The 23,451-nt window shown below is 44.9% G+C and overlaps 1 protein-coding gene across 1 annotated transcript in view; it reads right to left on the bottom strand.

Annotated features, from left to right (window-relative positions):
• Nucleotides 1–4,088: 4,088 nt before the first annotated feature.
• LOC106604321 (FERM and PDZ domain-containing protein 3) overlaps nucleotides 4,089–23,451 on the bottom strand; it is a 210,077-nt gene continuing 190,714 nt past the window's right edge. Inside the window, exons 8-16 of the mRNA XM_045719395.1 lie at nucleotides 22,709–22,840; nucleotides 22,206–22,325; nucleotides 20,263–20,399; nucleotides 16,821–16,947; nucleotides 16,170–16,259; nucleotides 15,573–15,752; nucleotides 14,851–14,990; nucleotides 12,234–13,291; nucleotides 4,089–10,876 (exon numbers count right to left, since the gene is read on the bottom strand). Coding sequence (XP_045575351.1) covers nucleotides 8,007–10,876; nucleotides 12,234–13,291; nucleotides 14,851–14,990; nucleotides 15,573–15,752; nucleotides 16,170–16,259; nucleotides 16,821–16,947; nucleotides 20,263–20,399; nucleotides 22,206–22,325; nucleotides 22,709–22,840 — 4,854 coding nt within the window. The 3' untranslated portion in view covers nucleotides 4,089–8,006. The remainder of the gene's footprint in view (nucleotides 10,877–12,233; nucleotides 13,292–14,850; nucleotides 14,991–15,572; nucleotides 15,753–16,169; nucleotides 16,260–16,820; nucleotides 16,948–20,262; nucleotides 20,400–22,205; nucleotides 22,326–22,708; nucleotides 22,841–23,451) is intronic.

The following is a 23,451-nucleotide window of genomic DNA, read 5'->3' on the forward strand; positions in this document are numbered from 1 at the left end:
TCTGCAGCTGCCACCACAAAGTGTATTTTCTGTGATTTACATTCTATTTCTGCAGTATAGTTGACATTCATTATAATGAATGCTAAGAAGCCAACCTTACTGAAACATAAATCACTGGTTGGCCTCTTGTCCCTGGAAGCAGGCACCATCAACAATACACCGCCCACTTCACATGACAATGACATTATTCATACCTATACACAGTTGAAGTTGGAAGTTTACATACACCTTAGCCAAATACATTTAAACTCAGTTTTTCACAATTCCTGACATATAATCCTAGTAAAAATCCCCTGCCTTAGGTCAGTTAGGATCACAACTTTATTTTAAGGATGTGAAATGTCAGAATAACAGTAGAAAGAATGATTTATTTCAGCTTTAATTTATTTCATCACATTCCCAGTGGGCCAGAAGTTTACATACACTCAATCAGTATTTGGTAGCATTGCCTTTAAATTGTTTAACTTGGGTCAAATGTTTCGGGTAGCCTTCCACAAGTTTCCCACAATAAGTTGAGTGCATTTTGGCCCATTCCTCCTGACAGAGCTGGTGTAACTGAGTCAGGTTTGTAGACCTCCTTGCTCGCCACATGCTTTTTCAGTTCTGCCCACAAATTTTCTATAGGGTTGAGGTCAGGGCTTTGTGATGGCCACTCCAATACCTTGACTTTGTTGTCCTTAAGCCCTTTTGCCACAACTTTGGAAGTATGCTTTGGGTCATTGTCCATTTGGAAGACCCATTTGCAACCAAACTTTAACTTCCTGACTGTAGTCTTGAGATGTTGCTTCAATATATCCACATAATTTTCCTGCCTCATGATGCCATCTATTTTGTGAAGTGCACCAGTCCCTCCTGCAGCAAAGCACCCCCACAACATGATGCTGCCACCCCCCTGCTTCACAGTTGGGATGGTGTTCTTCGGCTTGCAAGCCTCCCCCTTTTTCCTCCAAACATAACGATGGTCATTATGACCAAACAGTTCTATTTTTATTTCATCAAACCAGAGGACATTTCTCCAAAAAGTACGATCTTTGTCCCCATGTGCAGTTGCAAACCGCAGTGTGACTTTTTTTATGGCGGTTTTGGAGCAGTAACTTCTTCCTTGCTGAGCAGCCTTTCAGGTTATGTGAAATGCATAAATTAAGGCCTAATGAATTTATTTCAATTGACTGATGTCCTTATATGAACTGTAACTCAGTAATGTCATTGAAATTGTTGCATGTTGCGTTTATATTTTTGATCAGTATACTTAGTTGAATGCACAAGCCCTGTGACAAACCAGAATGCTGGTGATCGGCAGTCCGAGTATTTTCTGTGACCCGGATCATTTGACTCAGTCCACCTAAAATAGCTATTAATTTGGCTCCCAAACGGCTCTTTGTTCAATAAGGCTTAGAAATTGAAAACACATCAACAAATTGTCCATCTCAAATTTAAAGCCTAAAACGTTGCCTACCTGCATGTCAGATAGTGATATGTGAGTTCAAATATACTTTAACCTGACCAAATTATTAGACCTGAAAACATTTATAAATGAACGCACTGAAAAAAGGAGCGTGGACCAGAATGAGTCTCTCCTCACTATATAGTTCCGGCACTGAGGATTCCCATCTTCAGATAATGTTGTTGTGTCGGCAGATAGTCGATGTACGGCGCTCAAAAAGCAATAACAGTAACAGTATGCAAATCAGGGAGCCAAATGAACGTCTCTTTTACATATGTGATTCGGTTCCCGACATTCACCGAAAAGAGGCTTTCAAAAAGAGACGTTCGTTCGCGAACAACCCATCAGTACAGTATACTAATGAACAAAACTGGAAAAGTTGCCATGGATAAAAACGTTTGATGAATGACCAAAATGAAGTAAATGTCATTTCATATACGTAGTGGTCCATCCACTTTCATCTTCATCCTTACATGATAATCTATTGATTAAAGGTAATGAATGTGCTGTTGATACGTTAATACGTTTATAACTACAACTTCAATTTAGGTGTACAACTACCCTGCAAAGGTTGGTAGGTTGCATGTTATGCTAGCTACATATTGTAACGTGATATGCGAATGCGACTAGTGTAGCTATCCCTTGATCATGACCGAGTTACATTATACACATAAGAGTCGTTGGATGAAGGCGTCTTCTTTATGGGGGAGTTTTGTTAGAGGCCCCGACACTCGGTCTGAACATTAACACGCAACGCTTGCAATACGGTTAAAAACTAAAGGTTAAATTGATGCACCTTTATAGGTTTAGTTTTCTACACGTTACAGCAACAGAGGGCCCACCTGCGCTAAGTAGCTATCTAGCATCCCACTGAACACTTGTGTGTAAGAAGGCCGCCAGAAACGTGTTGTCACTGAAAAATACTGTCGGCTGCAACTGTGATAAAGCCTGGTTAAAACAGTATACAGCAGTGGCGGGAGGTGACGTTTAAGATGAGGGAGGACAGTTTTTATTTATTGAGCATGGCTTCATTTCTATTACAGCATGTTGGATGGCTGTCATTCATATTCCATTCACCCAGCTCAATGTAACATCAGTAGGTTTAGGCTACTACATGATACTCTAATTGTCCTTATACCCACCATGAGGTTGCTACAACCTAGCCTATAAATGAAAGTTTACAACGGAAGTGCACAGGTCGAGAGAAGGTGACAGACAGTGTGACACATTCAATATCGCCTTGCACTCTCATCCCTGCATCTAGCTGATCTAGGGTGGAATCATTAGTCCAAAAGTTGCAAACGAGAGTTTCTATTCAACAAATTCAGGTATGTTTATTCCCGTTTTGTTCCATTTGCTCCGTTTAAGAAACGTTTTTCAACAGAATCGGTGGAATGGATACACCCCTGATCACACACACAAACACAGTTCACATTCATAGCAGCCACATACATACACATAGCATGATCATTTTTCTCATTGTAGAATTCCTTCTCGCATCCACGCACTCTCCTCCTCTCACCGTTTCCCTACGCTTGTGGACTTCAGCGCACAACACATTAGCTGTCTGTGACCAGGCAAAAAAACCTTTTCAAGCCAAACCTTCATATCATAAAAACTAACTGCTACACACAGCCTACATCGTTAAAAGTACTAGCTAACGTCACAGCTAGTCAACATAGCTACTAGAACTAACACATTAGTAAATCCGCTACAATCATGCAGTACAGTGTACAGTCAGCAAGCAGTTCATCAGTTACACGGGCAGGCACCTGTGGCAATAAATGTATAAAACCTAAAGCTTACCTTGACTTGGAAGAGTTCCAGTGTTGCATATCCATAGCCAGCTAGGTAACATAGCATTCCTCTCTGTTTGAGCATGGTGTTTGAGTAGGCTAAGCTAGCTAGCTACAATCTCTAGCAAATTGAAAGTGAAATAAAAAAAAAAAAATATATATATATATATAGCTAGCCCTCTCTCACACTCTCTCTTTCTCCCTTGATACAAAAAGTGGATTTAATATTTTTCAGAACATTCTCATTTTTTTTGCGGTACCACCTGCAACAGCACATAGACGTTTATAAGAGACAATATTTTCCCGACTCGAGAACGAAGAAAGTATCGCCAAGTAAAGTTTTGTCGAAAATATCCTGATTATGGCTGAACAGCAGCCTATGCAGAGGAGTTTAATGTTTACATGGTTAATATTATGCCATGTTCTCTGCAGTAATGTGTTGGCAACAAGAGTGAAGTTTGTGTTGACATAAAATAGCCTTCAAGGTTTTGTAGTGATATGCTTAGTGACTAATCAACATTTTCTCTGATTGCTGACCGACAATAGAGGCCGCAGTAATCTAGGCCAGAAGTTTGGAGGAGGACAACGTGGATTTGTAGAAGGATAGGCTACTTCTGTCCAATGCTCAGTAAGGAGAAGGATAGGCTACTTCTGTCCAATACTCAGTAAGGAGAAGGACATCTCAAGGAGGTCTATTTATATTCATTTTGAAGTGAATGTCAGATGAGGCACAATTAACTTGAATGTAACAAACAAACATTCAATCTACACCAAATGTAAATGTACATTTCTAAACCGAGGATTATAATTTTATTGCTCTTAAAACATGAGAAACGTTGTACAGACAGAAGAACACAGTGAAGACAAGATTATTGACAAATAAATAAAAGTAAATAAATAAGTGCAAACAAACACAATGGAATAGGCCATGGAACAGAGGTCCATTATGTTATGGAACAGAGGTCCATTATGTTATGGAACAGAGGTCCATTATGTTATGGAACATAGATCCATTATGTTATGGAACATAGGTCCATTATGTTATGGAACATAGGTCCATTACGTTATGGAACAGAGGTCCATTATGTTATGGAACAGAGGTCCATTATGTTATGGAACATAGGTCCATTATGTTATGGAACATAGGTCCATTATGTTATGGAACATAGGCCCATTACGTTATGGAACATAGATCCATTACGTTATGGAACATAGGTCCATTATGTTATGGAACATAGATCCATTATGTTATGGAACATAGGTCCATTACATTATGGAACATAGGTCCATTATGTTATGGAACATAGATCCATTATGTTATGGAACATAGGTCCATTATGTTATGGAACATAGGTCCATTATGTTATGGAACATAGATCCATTATGTTATGGAACATAGATCCATTACATTATGGAACATAGGTCCATTATGTTATGGAACATAGATCCATTATGTTATGGAACATAGGTCCATTATGTTATGGAACATAGGTCCATTATTTTATGGTACATAGGTCCATTATGTTATGGAACAGAGGTCCATTATGTTATGGAACAGAGGTCCATTATGTTATGGAACAGAGGTCCATTACGTTATGGAACAGAGGTCCATTATGTTATGGAACATAGGTCCATTATGTTATGGAACATAGGTCCATTACGTTATGGAACAGAGGTCCATTATGTTATGGAACATAGGTCCATTATGTTATGGAACATAGGTCCATTACGTTATGGAACAGAGGTCCATTATGTTATGGAACAGAGGTCCATTACGTTATGGAACAGAGGTCCATTATGTTATGGAACAGAGGTCCATTATGTTATGGAACAGAGGTCCATTATGTTATGGAACATAGATCCATTATGTTATGGAACATAGGTCCATTATGTTATGGAACATAGGTCCATTACGTTATGGAACAGAGGTCCATTATGTTATGGAACAGAGGTCCATTATGTTATGGAACATAGGTCCATTATGTTATGGAACATAGGTCCATTATGTTATGGAACATAGGCCCATTACGTTATGGAACATAGATCCATTACGTTATGGAACATAGGTCCATTATGTTATGGAACATAGATCCATTATGTTATGGAACATAGGTCCATTACATTATGAAACATAGTTCCATTATGTTATGGAACATAGATCCATTATGTTATGGAACATAGGTCCATTATGTTATGGAACATAGGTCCATTATGTTATGGAACATAGATCCATTATGTTATGGAACATAGATCCATTACATTATGGAACATAGGTCCATTATGTTATGGAACATAGATCCATTATGTTATGGAACATAGGTCCATTATGTTATGGAACATAGGTCCATTATTTTATGGTACATAGGTCCATTATGTTATGGAACAGAGGTCCATTATGTTATGGAACAGAGGTCCATTATGTTATGGAACAGAGGTACATTACGTTATGGAACAGAGGTCCATTATGTTATGGAACATAGGTCCATTATGTTATGGAACATAGGTCCATTACGTTATGGAACAGAGGTCCATTATGTTATGGAACAGAGGTCCATTACGTTATGGAACAGAGGTCCATTATGTTATGGAACAGAGGTCCATTACGTTATGGAACAGAGGTCCATTATGTTATGGAACAGAGACATATTCACATTTTGGCAACAATGCAACTCAACAATGACAACCACACAAAATATTTGTATATTACCATTATGTCAAAAACAAAATGTTTGAAAACATTTCCAGGCCGTCATGATGAGAGAATGCCGTTTGATACTGTAAATATTTAGTTTTTATAAAAATAAACATGTCCCATGCTTTATACTCATTATATACTCTTAAAATATACGTTTTTGCTATTAGTTTTCTATGGAACATAACTACTAGAAATTATACGGTACAGACATGTTTTCTTTTTTCTTTTACAAAACAGTGAAGAATTTGGAACCAATCTTCACATTGTCAGTTAGTGGGATAATTTAAAAGTGTTTTCCAGGCTCACAAATATTCCAACCGTTTTACAATATTTACATCTCAAGTGTAGAATAATACAACTACGCATAAATAATTTCCATTGCAAACATTACTGTCGTAAGTAGCCTCCTCATATTTTTGTGGATGTATATTCTTTCTTTCTCACTTCAATAAAACTAGTAGTAACACTGAATCTGCGACCACCATTGGTAACTTGACCGTTTCTACTTCTTGTATCTTCAAGAAGAAATGTAGAATTGGGGAAACATGCAAGACAGTAGTGCAGTGAAAGAAAACACATGGTATGAATAGTACCCTAATGTCAGTCTGAATAGTTTCAGTTTCTGTTGAGGTTAGCAATAGGCTGCTTTGATCTCCGTGGTTTGACAGTAGGATGAGACAGAAAGCCGTTTTCAGACAGAAAACACAGGTGTCAGTTTTATTAAAATACATAGAAAACTACTTTGTGTGTGTGTGTGATTTCACAACATTTCCTGTATTGCACAATGGACAACAGCACATAGAGAGCAAAAAGGTATAAACCCATTGAATTATTTGTGACACAAAATCCTGTAAAATGATTTTAGAGAAGAATATAGCAACTTGAATCTCTTGCAAGATGAAATAGTTTATAAAACTGAAGGTGTATGATGTGAAGTTTGTTTTCTAGCTCAATGTTCAGTAGGCTGAATGTAAACAAAACATGAACTTAGATCATGTGTGAGCAGGAGCAAATGCTGAAGGTTGTGCAAAAGTCTAAGGCTAAGTTTTCTAATGTGAATCTCCCATTTACCTCATCTCGTTTACAAGAGGTGAGGTGCCGGTTTCGTGTGGATTGTGATCGTTGTGTGTGAGTGCATGTGTACTGTGTGTGTCTCAAACCAAGACAGCAATGCGAGGTTTACTACAATTTATACTGCAGAGCGGGGCTGCCTTTCTTCATGAAGAACATTGATCCTACCCAGCTGATTGGTTAGCCGCTAGTGAGTTAGCGTTTCTGCTACATCTGCCCCAACCTGTGGTGTTATTCTACAGGTGAGTAAATGGGCCCCATGTCTGTTTTATAGCAACCCAATTCAAAATGTGTGGATTTTACAATCTCGCAGAGGTACAATTTCCAACATTGTGAATGTGAGGTATGTGATATTGTTGAGGTGCAGGTCATGATATTTTCCGGATGACCAACAGAACTCATTCTGTGACAACAGTTAGAAATGTAACAAACAAACACATCAACTACTAACCCAGGCTTTGGACTACCTAATTCACAGAATTCACTACTTTGACATATTCTCTGTGGTATTTTTGCCCAGAGCACATTAAAATGTCTAAAGATTTATTGTAGGTGTATTACTCTTTATATTTGTTATACTCAAATTAATTTTATATATTATTTTCATTATATTTATTCTCCACAAAATGGTATACTTTGCTAAAAACATACAACTCAAATATACATAGAAAATAATGAGAAGGACCTTTGAAATGTGAGTTGACATGGAGGAGTGGTTAGCCCTGTTTTTCACCCAGCGTTTCAGAGGTGTAGGTGCATGCACCTTTTGTACAGCGGTGCACAAGCGTTTGTCTTTTATGCTAGAACACTACAGGGCCACTCTAGGCTGCAACTGCCACAGCCCCTGTAAACGCATAATGGAGCAGTTGCATTGCGATGGATGGATCATTGCATGTCCTGTAAACAATAAATAACTAATGGACGTTGAGAGCGTAGACCCAGCCACCCACACTCCCAACTGTCATAAATAATTATTCACTAACTTCCCCCAGCTTTGTCTTTACTGGGTGGGCAGGGTTTTCATTGGGCGAGAGAGGGAGCCCATGTTAGTGGTGGTTGTAGTAACTTGGGGACTCACACTCTTGTTAGGCAGACTACTGGAGTGGCCCATAGCATCCTCGGCTGCACGCAACAACAAAGTGTAATTGATAGCAACCTCTTCAACCTTCCGCAGCAGCTGCAGCCTTTGGGCCTCTGAACGCACCCCTCTAACCAGCTTGATGAAGGTCTGAGTCAGTTCGCAGAGGACCAGGAAGCTGGCCGTAACAACGCTCAGCATGCGCGTGGGGCTCTTCTCGACGCTCGCCACCCGTCTGCATGCCGCCCTGAACTCCTTGAAGCGCACCGCCAGCTCCTGCTTGTACTCGGCGATCCGGGACGGCTGGAGGCGTGATTCGTTATCCACCTGGGGAACGTTAGCGCACTGTCGCAGGATGGCTAGCAGCTCATTAGCATCCAGCTGGGCGTTGAGGAAACCGTCCGGCAAGCTGAACGTCTTCCCTTGCAGGGACTGGACCCTCGCCAGGCTACCCTCCAGAGTCCCGCAGGCCCGGAGGTCGATCTCCTGTGTCTGCGGCTCCTCTTCTTCTTCCTCTTCCTCTATTTCTTCCTCCTCCCCGCTGCATCCCTCAGCGTGGAGAACCTGGAGGGTTTTGCTGACGACGGGCAAGGTCTGAGAGTCCAGCTGCATCCCAGGCAGGACCTGGAGGGGGATGGAGTAGGAAAGCTCTTCTTTCTCACTGCTCTCGTCCGCCGCCTCACACTTCCTGTAGCAGAAACAGAAGGAGCAGCACTTCTCCCTGTCGTCACTGTCCTCGCTAGGCAGCCCCAGCAGCATCTCTGTCGGCGCCCCCTCTCTGCTCTCCCGCAGCAGCTCTTCTCCCTGGACGAAGAACACTCCTTTCTTCCCCTTCGCCGCTGCAGCAGCCGTGTGAGTTTGAGTTTGATTGTGAACAGGCTCCACGGGCGTTGGAAGCCTCAGTCCTGTGGCCCTCACTCGCTCCATCTCCTTCTCCAGGCTCTTGGCTTTGGGTTTGACCTCGGCGTACAGTGGTGTGCCTTCAGCGTTGTCCACCTCCCCGATGCTATACCGCCTCTGGAGCTTCTTGTACTGTGGGGCACCCATGCAGTCTGGTGTGCGAGAGGTGCAAGTGGGCAAGCAGGAAGCCTGCTCCCCCCTGGGTTCCCGTGACTCCAGACTGGTCGAGCGGATTCGGGTGGTCTTGATCTCTAAGGTCTGAGGTCTCCTCGGACCTCCCTGGGAGTGAGGGGTTTTGGAGGTCACTGGAGGGGTCTTGGAGAGGGATCTCTCTCTGCCTCTATGCTGCTGTGGCTCTGCAGTTGAGCCGACCGGTGTATCGGGCAGTCGGATGCCTCTGCACATCCTCTTGCAGTCGCAGCTGCGGCGTTGCTCTCGGGAGATGCCAGGGGCTTTTAGCACAGGACTTGTACGGAGCTGACAAGCACAGGGGGTGCCTGAGGGGACTGGCGAGGACCCCTGGGGTAGGTACTCGCCCCCAGATGACTTGGGCTTCAGAAGTTCTTCCAGGAACTCTAACTCGTACTGCCGGACCTTCTGGAGCTGGGCTCTGCGCTCGTCAGTCTCCCGCCGAATCCGAGCTGGGAACGTGGCTGACAGGAGGTTCTTGATACTGAGGAAGGGGGCGCTACGCTGGGCCTTCCCTTTACCACCACCCTGCTTCTTGCTGTCGGCAGATGGAAAAGTGGAGACCTTGTCCACAGAGCAGGTAGGGTGTGTGGGGTCTCCCAGGAGAGGCAATGTCTTCGCAGGGCATTTCTGTGGCTCAGCTTGAGCTTTACCCTGGGACCTCTCTGCCTTGGCCTCTGCTGCTTCCTTCCTCTCAGCTTTCACATGTATGTGTGGGGACTGGGAGTACTTTGTTGGGGCCTGGGGGCTGGGCTTGGCCAAGACGAGGTCTGCTCCTGCTCCTCCTGCTGCTTTCGCTGCGATCTCTTTGCTGCTGGCTAGTTGGAGGCCTTTGGCCGGAAGACGCTCATCGTCTGTTGGGGAAGAGGAGTGGAACACAACCACCTTCTGGGATTGTGGATCCTTCGGTCTTAGCTGTGGCCCGGGTTCTCTCACAGGGCACGTGCAGAACAGGTCATCAACTGGCAGGAGGTCATTAGAGCTTGAAGGCTTGATGGTCTCGCTAGAGGCAGTCTCGGCATCTTGGCACATGTTTGTGGGGCAAATCTTGGCGGAGGCAGTTCTGTCTACAGCCAAGAGAATAGGTAAGGCTTTGTTGGTAGGGTCCGGGCTCAGAGGCGCAGACTTCTTCCCCTTGATCCCTGCAGAGAGATTCAGGCTTAGTTTTCCAATAGCAGAACAGGGTGACCTTTGATCCTTGCCGACCTTGGGTGCCTGCCCTGGATCGGACACTTTCAGCTCCTCAGTTGAATTTGCAGGGCGGTCTTGGGTGCACGCTTTGGTAGGCTCTGGTTTTGCCTTCTTGCCTTCTCTCGGTTCACTCTGCGATGGGTCTTGGGTAACGTTACTCCCCTGCTTCACTGAGCTGAGACCTGGACTGGCAGTCTCCTTAGCAGGGCTGAGCTTTAGGGGAACAGTCTTAATGAGGGTCACTGGCTTCGAGGGGCAGCTGCCACGGATCTGACCCATGGAGAACGCACCACCCTCTATAGTCTGGGTGGTGCAGCCTGGTATGGCCAAGGGGAAGTCCCTGCGACTGAAGATACGCTCCTTGTTGATATGGTGGGCCAGAAGGTAGGCCTGGTTCTGGTGCTGCTTCATGGCCGACACCATCTCTGAGACGTCTGTCAGCTCCGAGGAGTTGGTCTCGTGCCCTGAGTCCAACGATGATTCAGGCGTAATGGCCGCCAACACGATCAACCCTACGGAAAGAAGGAAACACAAGACACTATCAGGGTCACAAGGAAGTCATGAAATATCACAGACAGGTGGAAAGCAGTCATTGATTGTGCAAAGATGGCGCATCAAATATACTGTTTCTAGGTAGTGACTCATCAAAATCCCTTGATGTTTCTTTTAAAGCTCTGCTAACCTTCTGTGAGTAAAACCTTGTTTTGCATCAAACTGAATTTTAATCAAGACTGGGTGAACTCTTGTGTTTCTCTCGCTATCAAAATATACAACACAAGAGACTTTGTTCAGAGTCAAGCAGTGTGCTGTAAAACAACACATCAATACGTAGTCTTTTTGTCTCTGTTTTGGGATGCTAAAGCTTTGAACTTGAATTATGCTATCAAGCCAGCCTCAGTTCATCGGGGCATGGACTCTACAAGGTGTTTGAACGTGTTCCACAGAGATGTTGACTCCAATGCTTCCCACAGTTGTTCACACAGGAATCTGTTGAGCGTGAAAAACCCAGCAACATTGACATTTTTGACAGACTCAAAAAGGTGCGCTTAGCACCTATTACCATACCCTGTTCAAAGGCACTTAAATATTTTGTCTTGCCCATTCACCCTCTGGAATAACACACATACAGATTCCATGCCTCAATTGTCTCAAGGCATAAAAATCCTTCTTTAACCTGTCTCCTCCCCTTCATCTACACTGAAGTGTACAAAACATTAGGAACACCTGCTCTTTCCATGACATAGACTGACCAGGTGAAAACTATGATCCCTTTATGATGTCACTTGTTAAATCCACTCAAATCATTGTAGTTGAAGAGGAGGAGACAATTGAGATATTTTTGTATATATTTTTTATTTAACCATTATTTAACTAGGCAAGTCAGTTAAGAACAAATTCTTATTTACAATGACGGCCTACACACATGGATAGACATGGATAGTGTATGTGCTTCATTCAGAGGGTGAACAAAAGATTCAAGTGCCTTTGAACAGGGTATGGTAGTAGGTGCCAGGTGCACCGGTTTGAGTGTGTCAACAACTGCAAAGCTGCTGGAATTTTCATGCTCAACAGTTTCCCGTGTGTATCAAGAATGGTCCATCACCCAAAGGACATCTAGCCAACTTGACACAACGTTGGGAAGCATTGGAGTCAACATGGGCCAGTATCACTGTGGAACGCTTTCTACACCTTGTAGAGTTCATTCCTCAACCAACTGATGCTGTTCTGAGGGCAAAGGGGGGTGCAACTCAATATTAGGATTGTGTTCCTAATATTTTGTACACTCAGTGTGCCCTTAGTAGTCACTGAGCCCTAAAATTAACAATTAGCACTAAAAATAGCCCTTGTAGCATGACTCAGCAGGTTGACCTGTGGTTTGAGCTGGCTGTTGGGGGTGATGGGGGAAATCCTCTGATGCAGCTAGGGCCTCCAGTGCCTGCAGAGTGGACACCAGAGCATCATCCAGCTCCTGTGCATGGTCCCGTACTGTCCTGGTGGCCACGTTGTCTATCAACGTCACCGGGACATCCCCTGGAGCTGGTACCACTTCCTTGGCAGAAGCCTTGGCAGAGCTCTTGCTGACAGCAGCCCCAGTTGCAGTGCTTGGACTGGGGATGGAGTTTGGGTTTGGTTGAGAATTCCGTCCTCTCTTGGCGTCGTCTTCATCTGAGCTGTTGTCCCTGAAGCCAGGTGGAGGGGCAGCAATGGCTGGCGGAGGAGGCTGCAGCTTTCTTCCTACATCCTCCACCTCTTCTTCCTCTTCGTTCCCCGGGGGAGGCAGGGCCATGAGGTCTACTGCACCACCATCACGGGAGGCACAGGCGCTGGAGCAGTGCTTCGATGAGTTGCCGCTGCTTTCACTGTTCAAGACCACAGCCACTCCCTCTGCCCTCAACCTGGCCTTGCAGGAGTCACAGAAGAACCGTGTAGCTCGCTGGGACTGCCCCATGGTTTGGGCTCTGCTCCTGAAGACCACTGAGCTCTCCTGGACGGGGCTCTCTGGCCTCCCGACGATCGTCTCTGTGCTCTGGAGCATTGGGTCAGACTTGGCACTGGGCCGCTCTGGTGCCTCTTGGGAAATTAAGTTCTCATTGATGTCGAGCTCAGGTTCTGCCTGCATTTGGAGCTCCTGCAGCTGTTGTGGCTCCCGGAGATGAACGTGGCATAGACCCAGGTGTTGGGACTCTGCGGGCAGTGGGGCGGTCGCTGTCTTCTGAGACTGGGACCCTGGGTCCCTCGTATGGGGTCTTTCCCTCTCATCCGCTCGTCGGTCTCCACTGGACGCCGCTGTGACGCCAGAGCGTGGGTGGGCGTGGTGGGAACCTCTATAATCTGAGGACAGAATTGTCAGAGCAATTGAGAGGCTGAGAGGTGAGGAATCGCATGGGAGGATGGAGTGTGTCCTTATGGGAAAAGAGAGGAGAAGGCTGGTGGATTTTTTTCAGTGATGGATGCTGGAGACTGGAGTTGGAGGTTTGAGGTAAGTCTGGTGGGATGTTATGGGACGTAGCGGCCATCCTCTCATGCAAGCACACCACCACAGCAGATGGAAACAGAGCTGTGCATGTTTGAATATTAGATGTATACTTGATTACAGAGATAAAAGCAAGGCAAAGCCCATGAAATGTTACCCTATGCATGGAAAAGAGAGAGAATAGTCCAATGAAGATGAGATCTCAGGATGTAGATGGGAGGAGCGACAGCAGAGGTGATTGGTAGCTGTTGATATGGTTTAGGTCCGGATGCACTGATGCATTATAGAGAAGCAGGTCTCAGTCCAGTTGGATTGAGCAGAGTTGGTTGCAGTATAATGGTTTACATGCAATGCCTCACACTTGCAGACACACACAAAAACCTGTAAATGGAATCCTTGAGATGTAAACTGATATGCAGTCAATGAGGCTTTGAATGCTGAGTTTGGATGCTGAGTTTTATTGTTACAAAATGTAGCCAAAGCAAACAGTATGGAAATGATTTTAACCGTAAATGAAAAATACTTTCATTTGTATCTAAAGCTAATAATAATGGAATCTCTGTAACACTTCCCGAAACACTAGACTTAAAAAACAAAGTATGTGGACACCCCTTCAAATTAGTGGATTCAGCAATTTTAGCCACACCCGTTGCTGACAGGTGTATAACATCGAGCACACCGCCATGCAATCTCCATAGGAAAACATTGGCAGTAGAATGGCCTTACTGAAGAGCTCAGTGACTTTCAATGTGGCACCGTCATAGGATGTCACCTTTCTAACAAGTCAGTTTTTCTCATTTTTACCCTCTAGAGCTGACCCAGTCAACTGTAAGTGCTGTTATTGTGAAGTGGAAACATCTAGGAGCAACAACAGTTCAGCCGCGAAGTGGTAGGCCACACAAGCTCACAGAACGGGACCGCCGAATGCTGAAGCAATGCCAAGCATCGGCTGGAGTGGTGTGAAGCTCACCACCATTGGACTCTGGAGCAGTGGAAACGTGTTTTCTGGCGGTCCAACCAACTAATCTGTGTTTGGCAGTGCCAGGAGAACGCTACCTGCCCCAATGCATAGTGCCAACTGTAAAGTTTGGTGGAGGAGGAATAATGGTCTGGGGCTGTTTGTCATGGTTCGGGCTAGGCAATTAAGGGAAATCTTAAAGATACAGACATTCTAGATGATTATGTGCTTCCCACTTTGAGGCAACAGTGTGGGAAAGGCCCTTTCCTGTTTCAGCATGACAATGTCCTCACTAATGCTCTTGAGGCTGAATGGAAGCAAGTCCCCACAACAATGTTCCAACATCTACTTGAAAGCCTTCCCAGAAGAGTGGAGGCTGTTATAGCAGCAAAGGGGGGGACCAACTTCATATTAATGCCCATGGAATGAGATGTTCGACGAGCAGGTGTCCACATACTTTTGGTCATGTAGTATACATTTCTTAAACATCAACAGATATTGTGAATATGCAGTTTCATTGCAAGTCCTAATAAATCAAGGAGGTGCCTACTAACATACCTGCCTTGATCATATAAGACTGACCAGGTGTCCGGTAGTAGATGGTTCGTTTGGGATCCACAAACAGCTTGTAGTAGCCAGAGATGAGACAGGCGAAGTTACTGGCATCAGGCCACTCCATCAACAGGACCAGAGGCTGCAGGGGTGGATCATTAAGACTTAGATTAAGATTCCTTCTTTGTCAATTGTACACAAGGTCCAACGGAAATGTGTCTTCTGCTTTATCCAATAATGTAGATATATTGGCTTTATCCTAGCCCCTCCCGAAACACACACACATTCATACACACACACACACACACACAAACACACACACATACACACACACACACACACACACACACACACACACACACACACACACACACACACACACACACACACACACACACACACACACATTCATACACAGAGGTTGGAGAGGTTGGAGCAGGGATGGAGAGAAGTTAAGAGACTTCAACAAAGCATTTGACTGTATATTTAATATAATGGCCATATCGGTACTTCAACTTGGTTTATGTTGCAGGTTTGATTTTATTTCATTTAATTTGAAAGGAATTCTTCTGTGCAGCGAAAATCTATGCTAGGTAGCATGGCCTACTAGTATGATGCAAGGATTTCTGGCAAAACAAGCAAATCTCATTCTATTGAGTTCCACCCTGAGCCTCATAATGTCCTTCTAGATCTATAGTTGTACATGTGTCAATCTGTCATATACCTTGGCCTCATGTATTGCCACCTCTACGCGGGCAACACCCTGGTTCTCCCGGTGCAGCTGTATCTTAGCAACGCGACTGAACTCTGTCAGAACTGTGGTAAGGTTGTTCTTCAGGTCAATCACATGACCGATGCCGTGCCGTGGACCCACCAGCAGCGTAGTGGCTGACTGCTTCTCATCCTGTTGATCAATCAGTCAGTAAATCAATCAATCAATCAACAGCTCTTAATTCATTCAATAACATTTATAGAACTTAACTCAGAAACATGCATTCTTTAAAAGTGGCCAATGAAGTGGGTTGATTGTATGTATTATACATACAGGTATGTAGTAACAGTTTGGAGTTGATTATACTTGTTATATCAGATTGGATGTCTGGCCTGGGATGCTACAAGGCTACAGGAAAACATAAACATGAGCTGTACATTGACAAAAGAGAAATGCATCATAAAAGAGTGGGACTCATATATGATGTGGGAATACAAAATTGGAATGTTCATAAGGAAATGTTAGGTCGTCATTGTAAATAAGAATTTGTTCATAACTGACTTGCCTAGTTAATTAAAGGTTCAATAAATAAATAAATGTTGCCATTACTAGTCCGACGGTGTGGAACAGCAAGCCTCCAAAGGGCGGAAGATCGTTGAGCACACGCATGTACTGCAGCTTTCCCTGGAGAGGAGGGACCTGTCAGTAGACACAACACAACACTCAAGGGCCCAGTCTCAATACTTTCTAGTGGCTTCCTCTACTCGTCTCCTCGATCTGCACTAACATTAAAGAACTGGATAGGTGGAATTAAAAACCTAGCTGGCATCCTTCATATTGCTTTCACTTATCTTGTGATTTCAGATCAGTGGAGATGAAGGAGAGGAGACGAGGAGGAGAAGCCACTTAATATGGTTGAGATTCACCCAAGGATGACCAAACGGATGTGGTCGCCCTGTTGCTAGCTTCTACTACTGAGATTCACCCAAGGATGACCATTGGATTTTATACTGCAATACTATACATGTCCTCTTGGGGTCACTGTTTAGCCATGTATTGGGGCACAAGCACACTGTTTAAATATGTATGGAACTCCACAGCCAGTCAAATCCAAAGATAAACTGCTTAACGGAGAGTGCAAGCCCTCAGATGAAAGGTAGGCTATACAATGAATCTGAATAACTTAGTGGTATAGCTATGCTGTATGTAGAGAATATTTACTGAAAGGAAGGTCATTGTGTGACAGAGAGGGCAGATCACCTTGTTGCCGGAGGGAGGCGGATGCTGATAGGTTTTGAGCAGCTGTGACAAGGTCTTACACACATTCTTCTCCTTGATGGTGGGAAGCAGAGTGAGGGGTAGGAAGGGCTCCAGGCCCCACTCCTTCCTGGGGAGGGAGAGAAAGAGAGGTGGGAATAGAGAGGAGGGGGGAGAGTAGAGAGCAAGGGGAGAGAGGAAGAAAGTAGAGAGAGAGAGAGAGAGAGAGAGATGGTATAATCAGTCAGATGCTGACAGCTATGGGACTATGTCTATATCTCAGGGAGAGACACCCAGGGAAGACTCGTGGGCTATGTCCCAAATGGCACCCTATTCCTTTATAGCACTGTGGGCCCTGGTCAAAAGTAGTGCACAACATAGGGAATAAGGTGCCAGTTGGGACGCAACCCAACGACTGCTCCTATTCTCTGTCACACTGACAGGGTTGACAAGGCTACCCTCAGAGTCAAGACTCAGCCAGGAGGGAGAACACTGGCTCTACTCTGTCTGTGTGACTGAATGACTTGACTTGCAACGACTGTTATTTCATTGTATTCACTTGCATATTATGTTTTTGTTGAACGCACTGATTGTAAGTCGCTCTGGATAAGAGTACCTGCTAAATTAGTCTGTCAGAGTGAATTAGTTATCAGAATTATCTACACTCAACAAAAATATAAACACATGCAACAATTTCAACGATTTTACTAAGTTACAGTTCATATAAGGAAATCAGTCAATTTAAATTCATTCATTAGGCCCTAATCTATGGATTTCGAATGTCTGGGAATACAGATATGCATCTGTTTGTCACAGATGCAAAAAAAGGTAGTGGCCTGGATCATAAAACCAGTCAGTATCTGGTGTGACCACCACCTGCCTCATGCAGCGTGACACATCTCCTTCACATAGAGTTGATCAGGCTGTTGATTGTGGCCTGTGGGATGTTGTCCTACTCTTCTTCAATGGCTGTGTGAAGTTGCTGGATATTGGCGGGAACTGGAACACACTGTTGTACACGTCGATCCAGAGCATCCCAAACATGCTCAATGGTTGTTATGTCTGGTGAGTATGCAGGTCATGGAAGAACTGGGACATTTTCAGTTTCTAGGAATTGTGTACAGATCCTTGCGACATGGGGCTGTGCATTATCATGCTGAAACATGAGGTGATGGTGGTGGATGACCGGCACGACAATGGGCCTCAGGATCTCATCACAGTATCTCTGTGCATTCAAATTGCCATCCATAAAATACAATTGTGTTCATTGTCCGTAGCTTATGCTTGCCCATGCCATAACCCCACCGCCACCATGGGGCACTCTGTTCACAGCGTTGACATCACCAAACCGCTCGGCCACACAACGCCATACACGCTGTCTGCCATCTGACCAGCACAGTTAAAACTGGGATTCACACTTCTCTGCACACTTCTCCAGTATGACAGTGGCCATCGAACGTGAGCATTTACCCACTGAAGTTGGTTACGATGCAAAACTGCAGTCAGGTCTAGACCCTGGTGAGGATGACGAGCATCCAGATGAGCTTCCCTGAGACGGTTTCTAAAAGTGTGTGCAGAAATTCTTCGGTTGTGCAAACCCACAGTTTCATCAGCTGTCCGGGTGGCTGGTCTCAGACGATCCCACAGTTTCATCAGCTGTCCGGGTGGCTGGTCTCAGACGATCCCACAGTTTCATCAGCTGTCCGTGTGGCTGGTCTCAGACGATCCCACAGTTTCATCAGCTGTCTGGGTGGCTGGTCTCAGACGATCCCACAGGTGAAGAAGCTGGATGTGGAAGTCCTGCGCTGGCGTGGTTACACTTGGTCTGCGGTTGTGAGGCCGCTTGAACGTACTGCCAAATTCTCTAAAACGACTTTTGGAGGCGGCTTATGGTAGAGAAATGTGCACCTGTGAAATGATCATGCTGTTTAATCAGCTTCTTGATATGCCACACCTGTCAGGTGGATGGATTATCTCGGCAAAGGAGAAATGCTCAGTAACATGGCTGTAAACAAGTTAGTGCACAACATTTGAGAGAAATAAGCTTTTTGTGCCTATGGAAAATTTCTGGGAGGGATCTAGGTAGCTGGTAATGTCTGTCTGTCATAGTGATCTAGGTAGCTGGTAATGTCTGTCTGTCAGAGTGATCTAGGTAGCTGGTAATGTCTGTCAGTCAGAGGGATCTAGATAGCTGGTAATGTCTGTCAGTCAAAGTGATCTAGTTATCCGGTAATGTCAGTCATAGTGATCTAGGTAGCTGGTACTGTCTGTCTGTCAGAGTGATCTAGATAGCTGGTACTGTCTGTCTGTCAGAGTGATCTAGATAGCTGGTACTGTCTGTCAGTCAGAGTGATCTAGATAGCTGGTACTGTCTGTCAGTCAGAGTGATCTAGATAGCTGGTACTGTCTGTCTGTCAGAGTGATCTAGGTAGCTGGTAATGTCTGTCAGAGTGATCTAGATAGCTGGTACTGTCTGTCAGTCAGAGTGATCTAGATAGCTGGTACTGTCTGTCAGTCAGAGTGATCTAGATAGCTGGTACTGTCTGTCTGTCAGAGTGATCTAGGTAGCTGGTAATGTCTGTCAGAGTGATCTAGATAGCTGGTACTGTCTGTCAGTCAGAGTGATCTAGGTAGCTGGTACTGTCTGTCTGTCAGAGTGATCTAGGTAGCTGGTACTGTCTGTCAGTCAGAGTGATCTAGATAGCTGGTAATGTCTGTCAGTCAGAGTGATCTAGATAGCTGGTACTGTCTGTCAGTCAGAGTGATCTAGATAGCTGGTACTGTCTGTCAGTGTGTTCTAGTTATCCGGTAATGTCAGTCAGAGTGATCTAAGTAGCTGGTAATGTCTGTCAGAGTGATCTAGGTAGCTGGTACTGTCTGTCAGAGTGATCTAGGTAGCTGGTAATGTCTGTCTGTCAGAGTGATCTAGGTAGCTGGTAATGTCTGTCTGTCAGAGTGATCTAGGTAGCTGGTAATGTCTGTCTGTCAGAGTGATCTAGGTAGCTGGTAATGTCTGTCAGTCAGAGGGATCTAGATAGCTGGTAATGTCTGTCAGTCAAAGTGATCTAGTTATCTGGTAAGTTGAGGATATGACTAAATGTGTGGCCAGAGGAAATTGTAATTTGTTGGTGTCAGAGTAACTTGAACTCATGGTTTGAGGGGTTTCTGTTTTTAATATCAGATGGATTAATTATGGATGATTTTGATATACTTTTAGAAGCTCAGCTGGATACCACACTTCTGCACATTAGAGCTAAGACATTTTTTATGAAATATAATGGAATACGGAGACACGCATTTCGGTCTTTGAGGTGTCTGAGTGATGAGTCATGCAGCTGAGGGATCCATTTTGTCATAACACACACACACACACACACACACACACACACACACACACACACACACACACACACACACACACACACACACACACACACACACTTACTCCACATTCTTGAGCGAGATCTTCTGATTGGGTCTGGCCGACGACACTGTGATGTAGATATGAAGCGCTGCCAGCCGCAGTGTGACATCAGACTTCCAGTCCATGCCGAAGCGCTCTTTGATGACGTCATTGCGACTCTGTGGTGGGGAGGGGGTAATGTCATGTTATTCTGGTTATACACTTTTAGGCACAGCTATAACAGAGATGGATGTCCTTGTCAGGAACCTCTTCCAGCAATCTTATGCAAAGGAGTGAGACTGAGAGATATTGAAGATGCACTGGTTACTTCATTTATTTGTGTTGGACGTAATGTGAAACTGGTTTGGTATGTCTATATACCATCTTGGTATGTCAGAATCTCTAGCGTGGAAGAGTTACTATAACAACATTCTAGAATGAGATGGAGAAGGACATAAATCTGGAACTACTCATTTGTGCCAGAAGTTCTAATCCTTTTGTTGGCTCAGTGGGCTGAGGGGCTCCGCTGCAGAAAGAACCCCTTGATGATCCAAACAGAACCATGAGGTTTGTATCCATGGTATCGCCACCTGTAGAGGTATCTGAAGGCTGTATCCCTAGCTGTAGAGGTATCTGAAGGCTATATCCCTAGCTGTAGAGGTATCTGAAGGCTGTATCCCTAGCTGTAGAGGTAACTGAAGGCTATATCCCTAGCTGTAGAGGTATCTGAAGGCTGTATCCCTAGCTGTAGAGGTATCTGAAGGCTGTATCCCTAGCTGTAGAGGTATCTGAAGGCTGTATCCCTAGCTGTAGAGGTACCTGAAGGCTGTATCCCTAGCTGTAGAGGTATCTGAAGGCTATATCCCTAGCTGTAGAGGTATCTGAAGGCTGTATCCCTAGCTGTAGAGGTACCTGAAGGCTATATCCCTAGCTGTAGAGGTACCTGAGAGCTGTATCCCTAGCTGTAGAGGTATCTGAAGGCTGTATCCCTAGCTGTAGAGGTATCTGAAGGCTATATCCCTAGCTGTAGAGGTATCTGAAGGCTATATCCCTAGCTGTAGAGGTACCTGAAGGCTGTATCCCTAGCTGTAGAGGTATCTGAAGGCTATATCCCTAGCTGTAGAGGTACCTGAAGGCTATATCCCTAGCTGTAGAGGTACCTGAGAGCTGTATCCCTAGCTGTAGAGGTACCTGAAGGCTATATCCCTAGCTGTAGAGGTATCTGAAGGCTATATCCCTAGCTGTAGAGGTATCTGAAGGCTATATCCCTAGCTGTAGAGGTATCTGAAGGCTGTATCCCTAGCTGTAGAGGTATCTGAAGGCTATATCCCTAGCTGTAGAGGTATCTGAAGGCTATATCCCTAGCTGTAGAGGTATCTGAAGGCTATATCCCTAGCTGTAGAGGTATCTGAAGGCTGTATCCCTAGCTGTAGAGGTATCTGAAGGCTGTATCCCTAGCTGTAGAGGTATCTGAAGGCTGTATCCCTAGCTGTAGAGGTATCTGAAGGCTATATCCCTAGCTGTAGAGGTACCTGAAGGCTGTATCCCTAGCTGTAGAGGTATCTGAAGGCTATATCCCTAGCTGTAGAGGTATCTGAAGGCTATATCCCTAGCTGTAGAGGTACCTGAAGGCTGTATCCCTAGCTGTAGAGGTATCTGAAGGCTATATCCCTAGCTGTAGAGGTATCTGAAGGCTATATCCCTAGCTGTAGAGGTACCTGAAGGCTGTATCCCTAGCTGTAGAGGTACCTGAAGGCTATATCCCTAGCTGTAGAGGTACCTGAGAGCTGTATCCCTAGCTGTAGAGGTATCTGAAGGCTGTATCCCTAGCTGTAGAGGTATCTGAAGGCTATATCCCTAGCTGTAGAGGTATCTGAAGGCTGTATCCCTAGCTGTAGAGGTATCTGAAGGCTATATCCCTAGCTGTAAAGGTATCTGAAGGCTATATCCCTAGCTGTAGAGGTATCTGAAGGCTGTATCCCCACCTGTATGTAGAGGTACTCAAAGGCTGCAGGGTCCCTCCTGAGCAGGTCTGCTGGGTCCTTGGGGAAGAAACAGATGCGGAAGAGACACTTCATCCCCTGGAAATACGTCCTGTGCACCACCTGAGGAGAGAGAGGGAGACGGCATGAATAACATCTATATCATAACAGCCTCCCTCCCCACATAGTAGACAAACACAGCTAGTCAATGGAAGGTGATACCATGCCATATAGAGTGTAATGTAATATATATATTCTGTAGTATTTTATTTCTATGAGTGTAAACATGAGTACCGGTCAAACTGCCATGGTCGGAAGGGCGTTGTCCTTGGTGGTGATTCTAATTTTAATGTGGTGATACCATTCAATCTAGCCTGGTTGAGCCGGACTCACCATTGAGCACAGCATTCAGTCTGGTTTAACCAGGCTATATTACACCCACACTGATCTTAGAATGACTGTAACACAGTAATCAGGAGGAATACAGTAACTGTCGGATCCCTTACATGTGAGAGCGGCTGGTTCTCCTGCAGCAGGTGTAGTCTCTGGTTCTGGTCCAGCCCACCTGACTCCAGCACCAGGGCAAAGTGCTCAATGTAACGCAGGGACAGGCGGTCCTGCAGGGACGAGATCACATCCTAGTGAAGGAGAAAGAAAGAGAGATTTATTTGCAGTTTATGGATAGCATTTATCTCTTGCAGTATTTATGAAATACTGACTGTCCTCCTGTGTTATGATGTGAATCTGTGCTATGTTAATTATTCTGCCACCAATACACCAAATGATCCTGTTATCTTCTCCATTGAGGGCTTCAGAGGTCCTTCCCTTTCTGCACTATGATGACCTGCCAGAGGAAAATACCACCTGGCTTTCCATTTGGCACCCTAATCCCTATATAGTGCAGTAATTGTCAAAAGTAGTGCACCATGTAGGGAAAGGGAATAGTGTATGAACCTCTACAACATTCGCAGAGTACGACCCTGCCTCACACAGGAAGCGGCGCAGGTCCTAATCCAGGCACTTGTCATCTCCCGTCTGGATTACTGCAACTCGCTGTTGGCTGGGCTCCCTGCCTGTGCCATTAAACCCCTACAACTCATCCAGAACGCCGCAGCCCGTCTGGTGTTCAACCTTCCCAAGTTCTCTCACGTCACCCCGCTCCTCCGCTCTCTCCACTGGCTTCCAGTTGAAGCTCGCATCTGCTACAAGACCATGGTGCTTGCCTACGGAGCTGTGAGGGGAACGGCAC

The sequence above is a fragment of the Salmo salar genome, chromosome ssa05 (genome assembly GCF_905237065.1).
Source record: "Salmo salar chromosome ssa05, Ssal_v3.1, whole genome shotgun sequence".
Taxonomy (NCBI): Eukaryota; Metazoa; Chordata; class Actinopteri; order Salmoniformes; family Salmonidae; genus Salmo; species Salmo salar.